This window comes from Prunus mume, linkage group LG2, assembly GCF_029339155.1.
Source record: "Prunus mume cultivar Tortuosa linkage group LG2, ASM2933915v1, whole genome shotgun sequence".
Classification (NCBI taxonomy): Eukaryota; Viridiplantae; Streptophyta; class Magnoliopsida; order Rosales; family Rosaceae; genus Prunus; species Prunus mume.
Window position 1 is genome coordinate 442,433 of NC_142699.1, and position 17,896 is coordinate 460,328.

At 36.1% G+C, this 17,896-nt stretch overlaps 2 protein-coding genes and 1 non-coding gene across 3 annotated transcripts; 2 read left to right on the forward strand and 1 right to left on the reverse strand.

Moving 5' to 3' along the window:
• The first annotated feature begins 279 nt into the window (after positions 1 to 279).
• On the forward strand, positions 280 to 352 carry TRNAV-UAC (transfer RNA valine (anticodon UAC)). The gene has a single exon. It is a non-coding gene; the product is annotated as a tRNA-Val (tRNA).
• A 5,660-nt stretch (positions 353 to 6,012) lies between these two features.
• LOC103318959 (NAD(P)-binding Rossmann-fold superfamily protein) lies at positions 6,013 to 8,397 on the forward strand. Its single transcript, XM_008220428.3, has 2 exons — positions 6,013 to 6,425; positions 7,779 to 8,397. The coding sequence occupies exons 1-2, from the start codon at positions 6,213 to 6,215 to the stop codon at positions 8,301 to 8,303; spliced, it is 738 nt and encodes a 245-aa protein (XP_008218650.1). The 5' UTR covers positions 6,013 to 6,212; the 3' UTR covers positions 8,304 to 8,397.
• A 1,089-nt stretch (positions 8,398 to 9,486) lies between these two features.
• LCBK1 (long-chain base (LCB) kinase 1) lies at positions 9,487 to 17,674 on the reverse strand. Its single transcript, XM_008220429.3, is given in 10 exon segments — positions 9,487 to 10,072; positions 10,392 to 11,326; positions 12,244 to 12,343; positions 13,052 to 13,198; positions 15,213 to 15,250; positions 15,366 to 15,459; positions 16,065 to 16,436; positions 16,562 to 16,660; positions 16,663 to 17,280; positions 17,532 to 17,674. Coding segments are annotated over 9 exon segments (2,535 nt in total). The 5' UTR covers positions 17,260 to 17,280; positions 17,532 to 17,674; the 3' UTR covers positions 9,487 to 9,919.
• Positions 17,675 to 17,896: the final 222 nt, after the last annotated feature.

A 17,896-nucleotide genomic window follows, 5' to 3' on the forward strand; every position in this document is an offset into this window, starting at 1 on the left:
AAAGGCCCAATTTTTGTTTTTTTAATTTTCAGGCTTGCGTCATGGTGCTTATTGTGTGAGTCTTGGTCCAAGACTCTTGGAGAAATAACATGGTTCAGGGTGTATTTTAATTATTTATTTTTTACTAATTTTGGTCAGATTTGGAAATCTACAGAAGTAACGAATAATATTTAATGGATATATCCCAAGGATTTTAAAAAATATATATATTTATCTTGTTGAATCAATCTACTTTCAAATATTACATATACAATGTATTAGCATTATTGCTTATCCATTGTTGCTGTGGTGTAGTGGTTATCACGTTAGTCTTACACACTAAAGGTCCCCAGTTCGATCCTGGGCAGCAACATTTTGTTATTTTCATAATCATTAATAATTCTTTTAACTTTATTTTATTTTATTTTTAATATTGGTCTGAATATTCCTTGAACTTGATCCGTTGAAACTTGATGAAATATAAGCAAATGTGTTTTGAAAAAAGAAAGAATTTCACAATAGTATTAAATGTATATAACAAATAGATTCATGAATTATATAGGTATTTTGAGTAAGGTGTTGCTTCTGTCTCTGCCTATTTCTCACACTGAAAAAGTCGTGATTCTTCTGCTGGAGCAATCGCCTCCTCCAAACTGATTAAACTAGCAGTTTCAATTCATGCTAATTATCTCCAGCACGTGAAAAAAACGTGGCCAACCTTCTAACCTCTTTATTTTTTTATTAGAATTAACTTGTCCTTAAATCGGTACAAATATGAAACTACAATAGTAAAATTGTCGGAATTGAAATTACAGTGTCAATAGTGGTTCAAGTGTCAAACTAGAAAGATCAAAAGCCTTATTTTTAGGGCAATGATTTCCTCACTTCTATTTTATCCACTTACACTCCTTTTTAGTTATAAAAAGGAGTGTAAGTGGATAAAATATGAGAAAAAAAAGTGGGGAAATCACCACTCTATTTTTATAGCAAAACATCATTTGTCATCTGTTTTCTTTACTATCGTTGTTTAGATCTAAATGGTTTTCCCTGCCGACAATCATCAACCTATCCTTGTGGTGCTTGGGAAAAAAAGCTAAGTCAAAATTAATGAAAATGCACTTATACAAACAAAGCTTTCATTCGCATTCAAAATGGATAAGAATTGTAAAGATTCGGAAGCATTCACACTTGAACACAAACACTTGTTTGTATTTCCTTATATACCCCTGGCCCTGTCCTCCTCCTATATAAATGCACTAGAATTAGAGTGAGCAGATTCATCAATGCATAATTGAGTTCCTTATATATCCCTGGCCCTGTATTTCCTTATATTACATCAAAATGAACTCAAATAATTGAGTTCACATAAAATGCAATACAAATAGACATATAACCCACTACAAATAAAACTAACAAAATGCATAAAGCATACATAAAGGCATTAAGCTCACGTAGAGGCCAAGAGCCCACATAATGGCAAAAAACCCACAAAAGGCAAAAAGCCCACAAAGCACAACACAACATTAGGAAACCCTAACACCATTAACAAATATATGCCGCACAATCCTACAGTCACAAGCCGCACCACCATAGCAAGTCGACAACCACCAAGGAGAAACTAGTAACCAACAAAAAATGGTGGTGTGCAAGCCACCAAAGCTACACCTAGTAGGAGTAACACTACCATAATCCAAGCAATAAGTGTGATTTGCACTTTAAGGACATCCCAAACTCCAACAGTTCCACCGAGAATAGACAACGGAAGAAACATCCATGGAGTCAAGGAGCCGATGATAGTGGTTAAGACCAACCGATGTGACACAACCTCCAACAATGAGGAGAGAAAATGCATTGCAGAAACCTGTAAAGAGCACCAGAAAAATAAAACCGAAGCCTTCACGCCCTAAAAGATGAAACAAATTAAACTTAAATGAAAGGAAAAAGGAAACAAAAAAAGAAGAAAGAAAAGGAACTGGCTTTGCAAAAACAGAGCAGCAACCCGTGGAGGAAAAATTTTAAGGGGAGGGGGAATGGAAGAGGGAGGAGAAGGTAGGGAAAAAGGGGGTGAAGGAGAAAATCAGAAAAGAAATAAAAAAGAAGGAGATGAGAGGAAAATAACAAAAAGCAAAAGCAAAAAAATAGAAAAAAATGGAGGTAGAGATCTGGAAAAGAGAATATAAAAGGAAGGAGAGGAGGGGGGACGAAAGAGAGAAGGGGAGAGGGAACCAGAGAAGAAGGAAAGGGGGAGAAGATGGAGAAGAAGCCAGAAAAAAGAACCAAAAAGAGGGAGGAGAAGGGGGGGAAGGGAGGAAATGAGGAACAATGAGGCAAGAAGGGGAAGGGAGAAGGGTCGGTGACCACTTCCCCGTGGTGGCGCTAGAAGAGAGGAGGTCTAGGGTTGGGAGCTTTTCAGACTCAATTGCACCGCTTTAGCTCCAATCGCAGCTGCCTTATGTCACAAATTCCCAAACACCAAAAAATCAAACTCATGCACTTCACATGGTAGATCACCCTATGAAGTATGTGATATAAACTAATTATAAAATGTTAAAATAAGTCATAAACTAATTATTTTTCAATTGAGTTTATTCTTTTTGACTCACGATGACATGCTTATAAATTTTGCAATGGTATTTGTTTACTTTTATAAATCTAAAGTTACCGTTTTAGACTCTTTTTGTATGAGAACTGTTTGACTTTTTTTTTCCCTTATGATTTCAATATGTCACCTCATTGTAGCTTTACTCAAGTTCATTTTGAGTTGCTGTTTTTATTTATATGAATTATGATGGCTAGTTGTGGTTTAATTATATTACATTGTTAGGATTAAAATCAAGAAAAAGTTTACAAGTTTTCTCATAGATTACAAGATTTTCAGTTGTGTTTACAAGAATAATGACATAATTTTACTCGTCCAAAGTCCATTCTTACCTTGGTACTATGTATCATTTTCTTTGTAAATTAGGGTATTACAATGTTATGGATTAGGGTGGACTATAATGTTGTTACAATTATTTCAATTATTTCACAACATTTGCAGATTTTTTCATGATATATGAGTTAGGGGTTGCTTTATATAACTTGTAACCAAAATCAATAAAACTTGGGTAACTTTATATAAATCCAATTGGCCAAACTGAATTTTTTATTTTTTTTTTACTTGTAACCAAATACAATTTTTGAACATCTAAACTATTCTTTTTGTTTTGTTATTTATTAAATGTGAATAAATTACTATAAGGAACTAAAATACGACTACATAGTATAACTCGTTTACGTGTTTAATATCAATCAATGATAAGATATTCAACTTTTAAGACATAATATCAATAAATATCCACTTATATTATAATAAATATTATATGACATACTCTGAAGCCGCACTATAATTACTTCTCAAGATGACATATTAATATATAAAAATATATATGTATTCGTGCTTATTCTAAAAATAACTTTAAACAAATGTCTTATAACAAAAGATGACTTATAGCATCATCCAACAAAAATTTTCCTTACGATCCTTCTCTGTTTTTTGGTTCATATCTTTGTAATATAATTAGTTCATGTTCTGATAAAAAAAAAAACTGTTAAATAAGAATATATAAGAATATAATAATTAAATAATATATATGCACTTTATAATCAATATCTAATATATAAATATTATATTTACATATAATATATACAATTTCAACTAAAATACTCAAGAGTTACCATCTCATTTGCTTCTCATGTACGAAATTTTAGAATTCAAGCTAATTCTAAAATAATTTGAGAGAAATGTCTTAAAACTAAAATTATATATTATTTCTTGAATATGACTCATAGCATATTCAAGAAAATATGCTTTTACAAACTTATTTCTATGCCCAAACAAATAATTTAATATATTGTCATCCTCATATTCATGTTCCCACAAAAATTTCTCTTATGATCCTCCTCTGATTTTTGGTTCATATCTTTGTTATATAGGTTTCCCTTTTCCCATCTTTAAAAAAAATTGTTTAATAAGAATATCCACTCATAAATATAGTATTTACATATAATATGTATAATTTCAACTAAAATACTAATTTTTTTATATATGTATTGTAACATAATAAAAGACTAAATGGCGTAATGAAAGAGAAGAAAGTTACCAATCCCCTAGCTTCCCATATAAATCCCCATTTTATAAGGACATAGATCAACATTACAAGGAATTGGTAAATGTAGACCTTAAGGATATAAAATGGCGTCCTTCTTCTAGTAAACACGATGGTTTACAAGACTAAGGACCAATATTACAGTAGTTTGGATATGAGAGTACCATAACATTGTAAGAGGATCTTAAAACTTATAAATTACAAGATTTGGGTAACGATTTACAAGTTTTTGAACTAGGATTACAACATTAGGGTTCACCTAATCCATAATGTTGTAAGTATCCATTTATAAGGATATGGATCCACATTACAAGGAATTTGTAACTCCAGACCATGAAGATGTAAATTGGGTCCTTATTCTAGTAAAATGAGGGTTTAAAAGACTAAGGGCTGATTTTACAATTTTGGGATACGAAGGTATCATAACCTTGTAAGGAGGATCCAAAAACATGTAAGTTACATGATTTGGGTAGTGATTTACAAGTTTTTACACCACGATTACAACGTTAGGGTTCTTATAATCCTTAATGTTGTAAATCCTTATTTTACAAGGATATAGATCCACATTACAAGAAATTGGTAAGTGCGGACCATGAGGATATAAATGAGGTCCTTATTCTAGTAAACTGTGGGTTTACAAGATTAAGGGCCGATTTTACAATATTAGGATACAAAGGTACCATAACGTTGTAAAGAGGATCCATAAACATGTAGGTTACACAATTTGAGTAGTGATTTACAGGTTTTGCACAATGATTACAACATTAGGTTTCTCATAATCCTTAATGTTGTAAATCCTTATTTTATAAGGATATGGATTCAAATTATAAAGAATAGGTAAGTTCGAACCATAAATATGTAAATTGAGTCCTTATTCTAGTAAAATAAGAGTTTACAAGATTAATGACCAATCTTACAATTTTGGGATATGAGGGTACCAAAATGTTGTAAAATGGATCCATAAACATGTAAGTTACATGATTTAGGTGGTGATTTATAGGTTTTTGTACCATGATTACAACGTTAGGGTTCTCATAATCCTTAACGTTGTAAATTCTTATTTTACGAGGATATGAATCCAAATTACAAAGAATAGGTAAGTTCGGACCATGATGATGCAAATTGGGGTCCTTACTATAATAAATGAGGGTTTACAAGATTAAGGGACGATTTTACAATTTTGGGATATGAGAGTACCTTAACATCATAAAGAGAATCTCTAAACTCGTAACTTTCAAGTTTTTGGTAACAATTTACAAGGTTTTGCTCCTGGATTACAACGTTAGGGTTCACCGAATCCATAATGTTGTAAATAAATAAGCCTTTTACAAAGATATGGATCCATATTATAAGGAATTGGTAATGGTGGACCTTAGGGATGTAAAATGGGTCCTTATTTTAGTAAACAATAGTTTACAAGATTAAGGGCCGATGGTACCTTAACGTCCTAAATATATATAGAATCCCTAAACTCGTAACTTACAAGTTTTTTGTAACAATTTACAAGGTTTTGTTCATGGATTACAACGTTAGGGTTCACCAAATCCATAATGTTGTAAATAAGCCTTTTACAATGATATGGTTCCATATTACAAGGAATTGGTAATGGTGGACCTTAGGGATGTAAAATTGGTCCTTATTCTAGTAAACACAAAAGTTTACAAGAGTGAGGACCGCTGTTACAATTTTTTGTTATAATAATACTATAACGTCGTAAACAGAATTTTTAAACTTGTAGGTTATAAGATTGTACTTAAAATGCAATTGCTTGTCAATTACACAGTCCATGTTTATCAATTAATTCAACTCGCCCATTCCGGGACTTCTGCTGTAATTGAAGTCACACGAACAAAAGTGAAAAATCCGAGAAACTATAAACACAAAAATTGAAAATTTCCCTATTTTTATATTTAGATTACTATTATGAAGATAGCTTTATCTCCAACTGTCCAAGTTCCAAACCACTTCGTACTTTGAAGAAGAGCGGAAAGCGCCCAAGAGAGGGAAAGAGAGGGGCATTAGGTTCCCGACGAGACGTCGTTAGGAATCAGAATCCGAGAGAGAGATAGAGAGAGGCTGAGAGAGATGAACGTGGTGAGCAAGGGAGGAGGAGCCGGCATCGCGGCGTCTCGGATTGTAGTGATAACGGGAGTGAGCAAAGGGTTGGGGCGAGCGCTGGCGGTAGAGATGGCCAAGAGGGGCCACACCGTAATCGGCTGCTCCCGTGCCCAGGATAAGCTCAACGCCCTCCAATCCGAGCTCTCCTCCGACAAACACCTCTTCCTCAACACCGACGTCGTAAGTAATAATTTGATTAATTAAATTGAAATTTGAATTTTGAGCAATTTATTAGTCATTATTTTTCTTCTTTTTTCATTTCTGTCTTAGGCGTAGTTTGGTTGTTCTAGTGTGCAAAATGTGCTGCTGAATAGTTTATCTAGAAAATGCGTTTCTTTATTTGTGATACAGTTTTGATGAATTCTTGATAGACATGAAGCAAAGTAAAAGGAGAAGTATTGGTCAAGAGCGCAAAAAGGTTGTCCCTTTAAAACATGATGATTTCAGATGTTCCATTTTTATATTTAATTTATTCAGAAAAATGAGAAAGAAACTGAAAAGTCTTAGACAAATTCTTCTACTAGAAGATGTCTTTCCTGTTAGATTGTTTCATGGTAACAACAATGGTCTAAGTAGTACATAATGGGGTGCTGCTTGGAAGCAAGAAAATGTGCATGAACATTATGATATAATGCTAAAAACTTGCACTTGATAAATAAGAGAAAAGATGCCCTCCACAAGAAAAGAAACAAATAAATGAATAAGAAATAGGGGCTGCGAAAAAACTTCTTTTGATCGAATAAATTGGAACCCTCTTGTATGTATCTTGAAACTTAAGCTGTTAAAGATTAGTCCACATGTACGTGAATTGCTTGAAGAACTTATTCCTTGATGCTCTGTTTATAACCTGTACCTAATGCCTTTCTTGGTTATTATAATCTTTGAGTTAGTTGATGGTTTAAATCATTTACCAAAAAATACTTGTACAACACACGTTTCTCTATATTTGATCAATTAATGCTTCCGTTCTCTTCCCTCTTGCTTTTTGTGATTGTTTTCTTACTATGGACTCTTTTTAAGTTCCATGCCATCACATGTTAGTGGACACTACCCTGTAATGTATTAACATGAAGACTCAATGGAATCTGTGGATAGGTTTTTTTTAAGTGATAAATACTATTAGGCAATGTATTGTATTGTGTTTGAAGATGTGTGAAGGCAATTATATGCTTGTGCTTTGGGAGATTTAGTGCATTGATTTAGGGATTAATGTCTTAGTATGAAATGTAGAACTGAGATTTTGTACATGTCTGAAATCATATAAAAGAACTGACTAGTTGCAAACTTAAAAGAAATGATATAAAACTGGTGTCAAGTGAGATTCCTGGTTGGACCTGAATCTATGATCTGAAGGTGTCATAACTATTGGTGCTAAAAAATGTTTCATCCCTCCTGCTCATTCATTTCATAGTTTTTCTAACAAACTTGGAAGATTATTTTGACTCATTTTTTGTTTTAGATTCCAGCAATTTGGTTTGATTTGTTTTTCGTTTTTTTGTTTTTTGTGTGTGCTTTATATTTATTTATTGGCAGAGGTCGAATACCAGCATTGCTGAGCTGGCACGAGTTGTGAAGGAAAAGAGGGGCATTCCAGATATAATAGTGAACAATGCGGGCATCATCAACGACAACAAGAAGCTTTGGGAGGTGCCGGTGGAAGAGTTTGACAGCGTCATTGACACCAATGTCAAGGGAATCGCTAATGTGTTGCGCCACTTCATTCCGCTGATGCTGTCGCGGAATGATGGGAAGAACCCGGCGGGAATCATAGTCAACATGTCTTCAGGATGGGGCCGATCGGGGGCGGCACACGTGGCCCCTTACTGTGCATCCAAATGGGCCGTGGAGGGCTTGACCCGATCAGTTGCTAGGGAGTTGCCTAGTGAAATGGCAATTCTTGCACTCAACCCCGGTGTCATACACACCGACATGCTTGAGTCGTGTTTTGGAGACTCCAGCATGAAAAATTACCCGAAACCTGATGCATGGGCTGTCAAGGCTGCTACCATGATCTTGAATCTCACACCAGCCGACAATGGAGCTTCTCTCACTGTGTGACTATGACTATGACGACTCTAGACTTTACTGTAGTCTATGACTATGAGTCAGTCTATTTTGCTGTTATTTAAATGATAGATTTCAATTTCGCTTAGATCTATCTGCTGATTGCTTCCATTCTTCTATTCTGAGTAGTGTTTTTTTAAGTCCTTGCTATGTCATGGGCTGCTTTGCTTATTGCTTTGTTAGTTCATATATGGCGCCTCGCATTAGATAACTAACTAGATTTAAGGTATGTTGAAGTAAGAAATGGAGGCTAACTTTGAAATTTTGTCGAGGTTGAAAGTAGAAGATAGATTAGCCGCCGTACATACATTTAAGTGAAAGTAGAAGATAGATTAACCGCACATCCATTGAAGTGAAAATTCATACTTGTCTATATGCAAGCAAAAACACTACTGGAAAACACGTCAAACGAAGGGGGAATGATAGGAGTTCAAATATCAGTAAGTCAAATCCACTCTAGGATGCTGCCCATTCAGTTCGGATCTTGTCCAGTTCCAATTGTTTTCGGGTATAAATTATAATAACTAATGAAAATGATCACAGAGTCAGCCTTGCAAACTTATAATCCCAACAATCATTTCATTGGAAATTTGAAGATGTTTGAGTCCTTGACTTCGTGTTATGTTAACTAAAGCAAGCAGAAACAAACAACCTTGTAAAAACAAAACTTCAAGTCCAATGCATGAGCTTCTCAAACAACAATACCCACATGTGAAAGTTAGGCATGAGTCTAAGGCAAGAAAATTCATTACAAAGATATGAGAAGATTAGAATTCAACTCACGCACAAGAGTAGAGTAGGCGTAGACATTCAATAAAGTGAGTGCATCTTGGTTGGAATTGTCATTGTTGCAAGCATTAGCTTGGTTGATTTTATCCTTTTGAGTAAGATTCATGAGCTTAAACAAGATTTTGATTATGATTTGAAGCCAATTAGAGAAATTTTTAAAATTTTCCTCATATTACAAACAAAACCGAACACAATGACCAAATTGGGAAAAATATATTCTCCTAATCTCACTTCTCTCTTCTAATTGATCGAGTCCATTGTGTTAGTGTGAAAATGTCTTTGTAACCGGCGTAGCTAAGTTAAGCAGTGGGTTTGGGTTAAGTTTTTAAAGTTAAAATACCTGTAATAAAACTTATCCAACAAAATGAAAATCATAAGGACGAACATATAACTCAAGAAATGTTGGCTGATCAAATGTTACAAAAGAAAACCAATATTATGACTATGTCACAGAAAAATGGAGTACCCGAATCGTAAATACACAAGTAGCTCGCACCAGATAGCAAACAAGGGGCAAGGTTACATGATCATGATCCATCCGAAAATGAAATAAGAAAGAAAAACCAATAAACAACAACAGATAAACAAACATTGCCAAACAAAAAAATTTACAGGCACTTCAGCTGTTATAATAAGGTGGGGTGGGTACAAGGGCTAAGGGTCAAACTGAAGAAAATAGTAAAGAAGAAGGTTTTCTAGTTGGTATATGGATAGATAATCTTGCATATTCGGTACGTGAATAGGAAAGATGCCCTAGCTAGCATCCAATCCAATAGAGGGAAGTCCAAAAGAAGATACATGGTATGGTATGGTAGTCAGACTTAGACTTGATGGCTAGGGGAGCGACCGATAAGTCTGCACTGTTCTGGAAGCAAAGAAGAAATCACTTGCCCATTAAGTGGAAAAAGCTCTCCATCAATACCACAACCATTATGGCCGTGCTTTCCTGATGCCTTAATCTTCACTGACTTCACCTGCAACGAAAAAAACCAAATTAGGAGAGGCCCCTATACAACTTAATCCTTTGTTTTTCCCAATTAAGCACCTACATAAAAACAGCAATTGAAAATCTTATGCTCTCCCATCCCCTGAACCCAACCACCACAAGGGAAAATTAAACGCAATCTGATTCTTTTCACCAATGGCAGAACTTGATGAAAAATAAATATGCGAACAAAAACACATCCAACCAGAACTGGAATGTGAAATGCACTCTTTGGAGCTTCATGGTCTCAATAAATACATTAGTCAAAATCCTACATTCAAGGACATTATTGAAGTAAATGCCCATACCTTGACATTTTCCACATATGGCAGTGAAAGGTGTCTACCCATCTGCAGCAACATGAAAAACCTCAATAGCCTTAACCTCCCACTTCCATGAACTAGGAGCATATCCAAGGTGTTGTCATCATGCTCAGCTTTTGGTGCCACTACTTGGGAACTCTGAACAGTTCTGCAAGCATGATTGCAAACCAGAATACCAAGAAACTGACCCTTTGTAACAACCCATTTATCTTCATACCTAGGAACAACTTCCTTTCTTCCTGCTTCCACATCATCTGATGGCCCCGGCAATTCAATAGGCTTTTCCACATCCCAATTAGGTTCGGTGTCCCACTTGGGTTCAGCATCCCAAATTGGACCTGGATCGGACAGAGTGGATGATATATCCTCTCTATCATTTGTTCCAGCATTGCCCCAAGAAGATCTGGAGGCATCATGTGTGGCTGTCAATCCAGTCCATCCTTTATCTGTCCTCGACTTAGAGCGGGTCCTTGGCCAATTTGGAGTTGTTGACAGAGGTAGCTGTGGATGAATAACTTCTGGCTCTGCAGTTATATTGTTCCTTCCCATTGAAAGTCGTTTTGATTTAGGATCTAGGCCACGAACGTACTCAGATGGTTCAATGGTAGCATGATTGCTACTGCAGGTTGCATCCAAGTCTCCAGACATTCGAGTAGGAGTCATAATGGAGTCGATACTAGATAAACTCGAGGCTCGTGGAATCCCATCTGTGTTTGATCTCCTCATAATGTCTGTGTATAGTTCTGACATGTCAACTACTTCCCTTTCAGCTGAGAGTTTTCCTTCCAGATCATCGTTTAATGCTGGAAGATACTCAACTTCATAGCTGTACTTTGGTAGGCATAAGAATTTGAGAAAGCCAGCAACAAAATAACGCAGAGGACCAAAGCGCTTTTGATATTTCTCAGAGAGCTCCAACACTGCAACCAGTTCATGACGAATTAACATTCTAACAAAGCTGATTTCACCATACACACTTATCTTGATCAACACAAGTGGATCAAAATTAAGAACTACTGTTTTCTAAGTACCAGCTCATCATCTATTAATGGACCAAGGGATCAAAATGCTATTAATATAATCCACAAGCCACAAGACACAACGTTAATGAATAACCAGGCCTTGGATAAACTGTCAAGCCTTACACAAGCACACACACAGAGGTCCAGATTCACAGGAACATTTTCTTATGTATACAGTATATGTATATCTATACAGTGGGCTTCAGTTGAAGGAAATTTAAAAAAAGAGTACTCATGCAACATTTATGGAATGGTTACAGATATCATATTCAGACATCTTTTTATAGGAATGCACACAATTAAAACAATAACCGAAAGCTAGGTCATTGGAGCATTGGAAGGTTTGGGATTCATGCCCAAAAAAAAGGCTTAATTTGTAATTGAAAGTTACTTAACAAATATAGAAAATTATGAAATACGAACATCACATGCCTCCAATAAATCTTCACAATTCCTAATACTTTAATATCCTATAATTCACTGTCATGAAGGGAGGGAGGAAGGGACGCATAGGAGAGAGATGCAACTGGACTGTTCTTTAATACTATCAGTTGGATCTAGAGCGGGCATCAACAAACAAGACAAACATTAAATACTTGGAAAAAAATCAAACCATTCGATCCAAATACAGTACAGTTTTGCTAAATCCAAAGACGGATTGATTAAACATGAGAACCACAAAGTCAGATAAAAGTATTGCACTATTAGACTTTATCCACCTAGTTTGCTGCTAAATATAGAGGAGATGGGATATTAGCTCATCACATTACAAATCAAGATCTAGATAGAACTTAATTCTATGTATCAGGAATTACCATCACTCACAAAACCATAATATGAGACCGTCATCCCAAAGTGAATGACACCAGTCTGAATCCACTCAACAGCAAAAACATCTGTAGCAGTAAGACCCCCCTGAAACCAACAAAAAAGCACATAATTTCTACGTCAATGAATACTATTTAAAAGTAACAAGAACTTACAGATAAGATTGTAGTTGAAGGGTACTTTCATAACTCAAAAACTGGATGAGTAAATTAATGAGATCTTAAACTGTTATGCAATGCAGCAGATAAAAGGTTAAAAGGAATCGTCTTTGGGTGTGCTGAAGTGTTGAGTTTGTTTGTCTTCCAAAGCCCTTCAATGTAAGTGGGGTGTCCAGTAGCCATACCTTATCAGTGTCATGCCTAATTGGCAAAGGTACAGAAGGATGAAGGGTCTATTTGATTAGTATTCTAGAACTAAGTGTTTTCGAAATATTTTACAGACTGTAACGAAGTGAGCTGTAATCTCTCTCAACTAATTGGTAAGAAACTGATTGCAGCAAATTTAGGTAACTTTCTCCACACACAAAACAAAGTGAGGTGTATGAGTCTGAACTAGTTCGTAGAAGCTTTATTTATTTATTTATTTATTTATTTAATATGGCTAAAACCCTAGCTGGTAAGAAAATGATTGCAAAAAAGATAAATGAAACTTCAGATTAGCTTATTTTTTAATAAAATTATTAATTAATTATATTTTTATGACCGTTCGAATGGTTGAACAACAGTTCGAAGAGTACACCATGAACTGGTTTGAGTAGTTTTTGTTTACAGACATGATGAACCCTAAACACATTACCTTGACAATGGCTATTGCAGCAGAAACTGGATCTCTAACTCCAAGAACAGTCCAAACTAATGAATTATCAGAACCAGCGGGTACAATTCCAATTGGTATGGAAATTCCTTCTTTTTGGTTGTCTCTACTAAGTAAACCATTTAGAACCTGTACACAAATCAAGTTCATGTAAATTGTTCAATAAAGAAAGAAGATAAAGCATTAATGCATTGAAGGTAACCAAACAAATAATAATAATAAAATGACAAAAAATTTTACTTTTCAAATTTCAGATTCATCTCACTCTAAAAATATAAATTAGAGCATTGATTACTATTCTTCATTATTAGAAACAAAGATATTCGTCGAAAAGAAAAAGAAATTACAACACAGTGGACAACATACCAGAAAGAAAACCAATTAAAACAAAGCAAAAGAACAAGCTAAAATACAACTGTGCTCCAATCAGAAGAAACAGCATGAAAGGACCAATCCTAAAAATCCGAGAAACTGAAGCCCAGAAGGATGCCCAGAAACAAACTGTGTCCAACAAATGATTCACATCCTCCTAGCGCCCTAAAAATCATCCTATTTCTCTCCATCCAAGCAACCCAAAATATTGCTAACACAGCACCAAGCCCCGTTTTCGTCCCTCCAAAAAACTTAGGCCTCTCACATAGAATGGCTTACAAGATTCTGGGGTTGCCCAACACAATATAGTCCCCCTAAATAGCCTTATCCACAAAGAATACACAACTGGACAATGAAGCATTAAATGATTCAAACATTCAAAATCTTTTTCCAACATTACACACCATTGAGAAGAATGATAACAATAAGGTTTCCCCCTCTGCACCATTGAAACATTCAGCACCTTCACATGAGCAAAAATCCAAGCCAGAACCCGTACCTTCAGTGGTACTTTGACCTTCAAAACTGCATGAGAGGGACCAAAAAGAGAACAAGAAGAATCATCCATTTGTTGCCCTGAATAGGACATGCATGAAAACTGACTTCCTACTCCCAAATTCTCCTACTGCCTAGATGACATTTTCCAGAACAGAACGTAACTCAGTTACCATCCTAAGACAAAGGAAAAGATAAAAGGCTCAACATCCTATTATCTCCCAACATCCTGCTGTTCTGCGGCACTCTCTTCATGCTTCTCAATATCCGAGTTCTCTGCATTTTCTTCGTCCTTTACAATTTGTTGCTGTCCACAAGCCCACAACCACTGAATTTCAATCTGCCCATTCAAAAACAATCCTGGACAAATGTCAATTTTGCTTAAGACCTCTGTCAACACACCAAACCGAAAGAATCCTTTCGTCATCCTCCTTTTCCATTACCAGCTCCAGATTTTCATCACCCAATGCACCACTTCCACATCAACCAACTCTTCTCAATTGCCCAACTCCTTATTTTACTCTTTGACAAGATCTTCAGATAATTCTGCCCTAGGACCTGAATACCAGTGCCCCCTCCCTTAATCCAACTTTTCACTCCAAATCGTATGATTCGCTTCCTATTTGCCTGTCCTTCTACAGCTTCCCTTATTGTAACCTCCCCTCTCTTCTTCCAAGGGTGTTTCCTCGTTGCTCTCATCCTCTCAGCCACAAGATTGAAGCTACCCTTGCTCTCTTCTTCTCATTTAATTTATTTCCCACATCTGGCAATTGAGCCTCCAAAAATAGGCAGGTTTAAAACCTTAACTCTTCTTGAAATGATGACAGATTACAGTAAATTAAGTTAGTTTTTGGAAAATGTGGCTGGACATGTGGGATTCCCATAACCAATGCAAGCTTTCATTTTTTTAAGCCATTGGATAATTTCAACGGTTAAGATATCAGTTTTGTGACTTAATGTTGCCAGATACCTGGCAATATTGTTGGAAAAGGTTATCGATTTGCAAAAAAAAATTGAAAGGCAAGTCCTTTACAAGATCACCCCTACTATTACCAAAGATTGTCAAAAAAGATAGAGAATCTCACAAAGACACATGCATCTGTGGAGAGGGAGGGAGAGAAAGAAAAAGACTCTAGTAATTAACTAATGTGAATGACCAATCTCAGACCATTAAATCTGAGGTTCACAGAGTACATTTGAAATACATGCAAAAGAATAATCAGGTATTTGTACAATACTTGGTGACTAAGGAGCACCCAAGTGGCAAAGGATTTACCTCATTAATAATTCCGTCGCCCCCAACACAAATGATTCCTGAAAGCAAAAAATTATAAATGGACAAAATCTGTAAAGATGATGAAGAAAATCAGAATGCATGAGGAAAACCCAAAATAAGCAATGCAATCAGACAGTGCATTATGCGTAGTACCATCAGGACAAGTGCTGATGTCAACACTAGAGGCAAGTTTCCTAGCATGACCTGCAGATGTTGTTTTGACTACCTCCAGTTTGAAACCTGCAAGCTGTAACAGTTTACAGCTCCAATATGAATATGAAAATGAAGAGAAGCTCTAAAAGAGTACATAGCAAGCCAATGCAACCATTAAGGTCAAGTGTACAAAAAAGAATAATAAAGAACTGAATTAGATTTTGAGTTTATAATAGTTGTAATGTACTCTTTTACCTAGAATATACATGTTTGAGCTTATCCTTAAGTCTAAGTTTGACATATATGCTGCATGTAAAGGCTACAGAATCAAAGTGTACATCCACCGTGACAACCCTAGGAAGAAGTAATTTCATTCATCAAACATGTCTGTCTCTACTAATTTACAAAGGATGTATTTATAAGGACCTAATCTTGCTAGAAACAGGAAAGTAAACGTAATCTTACTAGGAACAGGGATATAATAAAAACGAGAATCAATTAAAAAAAAAAAAACAGAAAAACAAACATGCAATGGCCCTAATATTAGAATAATTCTAATTAATGGGTGACACATCAATGTGTGACACAGGCAGTTCAGTTTAAGAGTTATATCCATCAAATATAATTAATCCATCTCCTGAATGACAAAAAGCAGTAGAACTAACACAGAGAATTTAGGTAACAGGAAATACATCATACCTTAAATATAGGTTCAACGACGGCGTGAAAAACCTTACTTGAACGGCCACGTCCAGATCGTGGATTTAATATGACAAGCATTTTTGGGGGACTCTTGCATTTGAAAATTAATTCAGGAGGAGTATCAATTGGAAGTAATTCTGAAGAAGCCTGCTTCTTAGAAGATAGCAACGGATGAGGCAAGCAATTCACATAACACTGCTGATCTGCAAACCCGCCAACCCACTGAACTGCCTCTTCTATGCTAGAAGCCAAGAATCGAAAGTCCTTCCGGCTTCTTCGAGGTTTCATAAAACAAGAAAGGCCACAGGAACCTTTTTTCAAGGGGTAAGAATGCACGGTGAAATGTCTGAGACCAACATTGTATGAAACCTGTGGAAGCAAGCAAAGAACAAGATTACCGTTTCCTAGCTACTTCATTCCAAAGGGGAAAGACTGACTACCTTGTGACTTGTAGATGTTGTAACATTTAGCTATAGGGGGAGGTTTGTGCTTACTGAGATAACATCGTCAAGATTCAGCATGTGAGAACCCCAAATTAAAGCCTTGCTGGTAAGCTTAGCATCAACAGCTTCCTGGTTGGTAATATCATTAGAGAGGAGGAGGTTTGTTGTTGTTGTGCATCAGTAGAAGTAATGTTTATACTGCAGGTTTTGCTTTTGTCCAAAACTAATTTCCCGGAAAAGACGGCATAACCCAACAAATCAGACTTCTCATCTCCAGCAGCAGAAGCCGGAATGTCAATCCTGTGGTCTAAGGCCTTAACTATGTTGGGATCATCAGCAGGGGTAGGGGTAGGTGGAGTCTTGGAAGCTGCCTTGATCTTGTGCCGTTTCTGTTTCTCAGGGAAGACAATCGGGGAGGAGTGCTGGCCCCCAGTAGCAGTAGCTATTTGGGAGCACAATCCCAGTCGCCGAAGAGACTGCTGAGGCGTTGTCACTCTCAAATTATTCTTGGAATTGGAAACAATCCCACTATTCTGCATATTATTTCTTTCTTTTCTTCTCTTTTGCTTTGTGTTACTGTTGATATTGCATTGAATTGCAAAAGGAGACTCCCACCCAGAAAAAGACACACACGCAAAGAAAGCAAGCAGGATAAAAACTCTTGGTAGGTAGGGATAGATGAGCAGCAGCTGGAGATGACCAGGTTCTAATTGAGAAAAATAGATTAGATTACGCGGTAATTGCAGCATAAAACCACTAGATCAACCAGCCTGCATATTTATTGTTCGAATTAGACCTTAATTATTCATTTTTAAAAACAAAAAAATTTATCGAATTCAATGAGGGCAAATCGCCATTTCTACAACTGGGACTAGGAATATTGAGGAAATCCAGAACAATTACATTGCTATTACAATTACATAAAATGATAACAAAATAATAATCGAGAGTCAACAATCCGCCGGAATTAAGGAAAATAAATAAATAAATGAACAGGGCTAACAAGGAGAGGGAGCCTTACGAGCTGAGCTGAGCTGAGCTGAAGCGCAGGTGATGTTGCTGAGCACAAGTGGAGATGGAGATGGAGATCTTTGTTTCGGAATACAAAGAAAGTCGCACAGTAATCAATCAGACCTAACTCCAGCGAGGGCAGCCCAAAGCATCCCGCTTTGCTTTCCTCTACTTTCGTCGGGGTCGGCCCCCAATTATCTATCAGTTTTTTTTTTTTTTTTCTGTTTCCTACTATTCACCGGGGAACTGAAACGGAGCTGGCTCCCTAATACTTTATTGTGGGAGTCGTTCCATTTGGACCCGCAACTTTATTATTTAACAACATTTTCCTTCTTTTTAAAAAAAAAAAAAAACAAACAACAACATTTTCCTTTT

What these genes read in the sequence shown, in the direction of transcription:
- LOC103318959 (XM_008220428.3), top strand. Translation starts at nt 6,213, where the DNA reads ATGAACGTGGTGAGCAAGGGAGGAGGAGCCGGCATCGCGGCGTCTCGG. An exon ending in TCTTCCTCAACACCGACGTC is followed by an intron (nt 6,426 to 7,778) that starts GTAAGTAATAAT and finishes ATTTATTGGCAG; the next exon opens with AGGTCGAATACCAGCATTGC.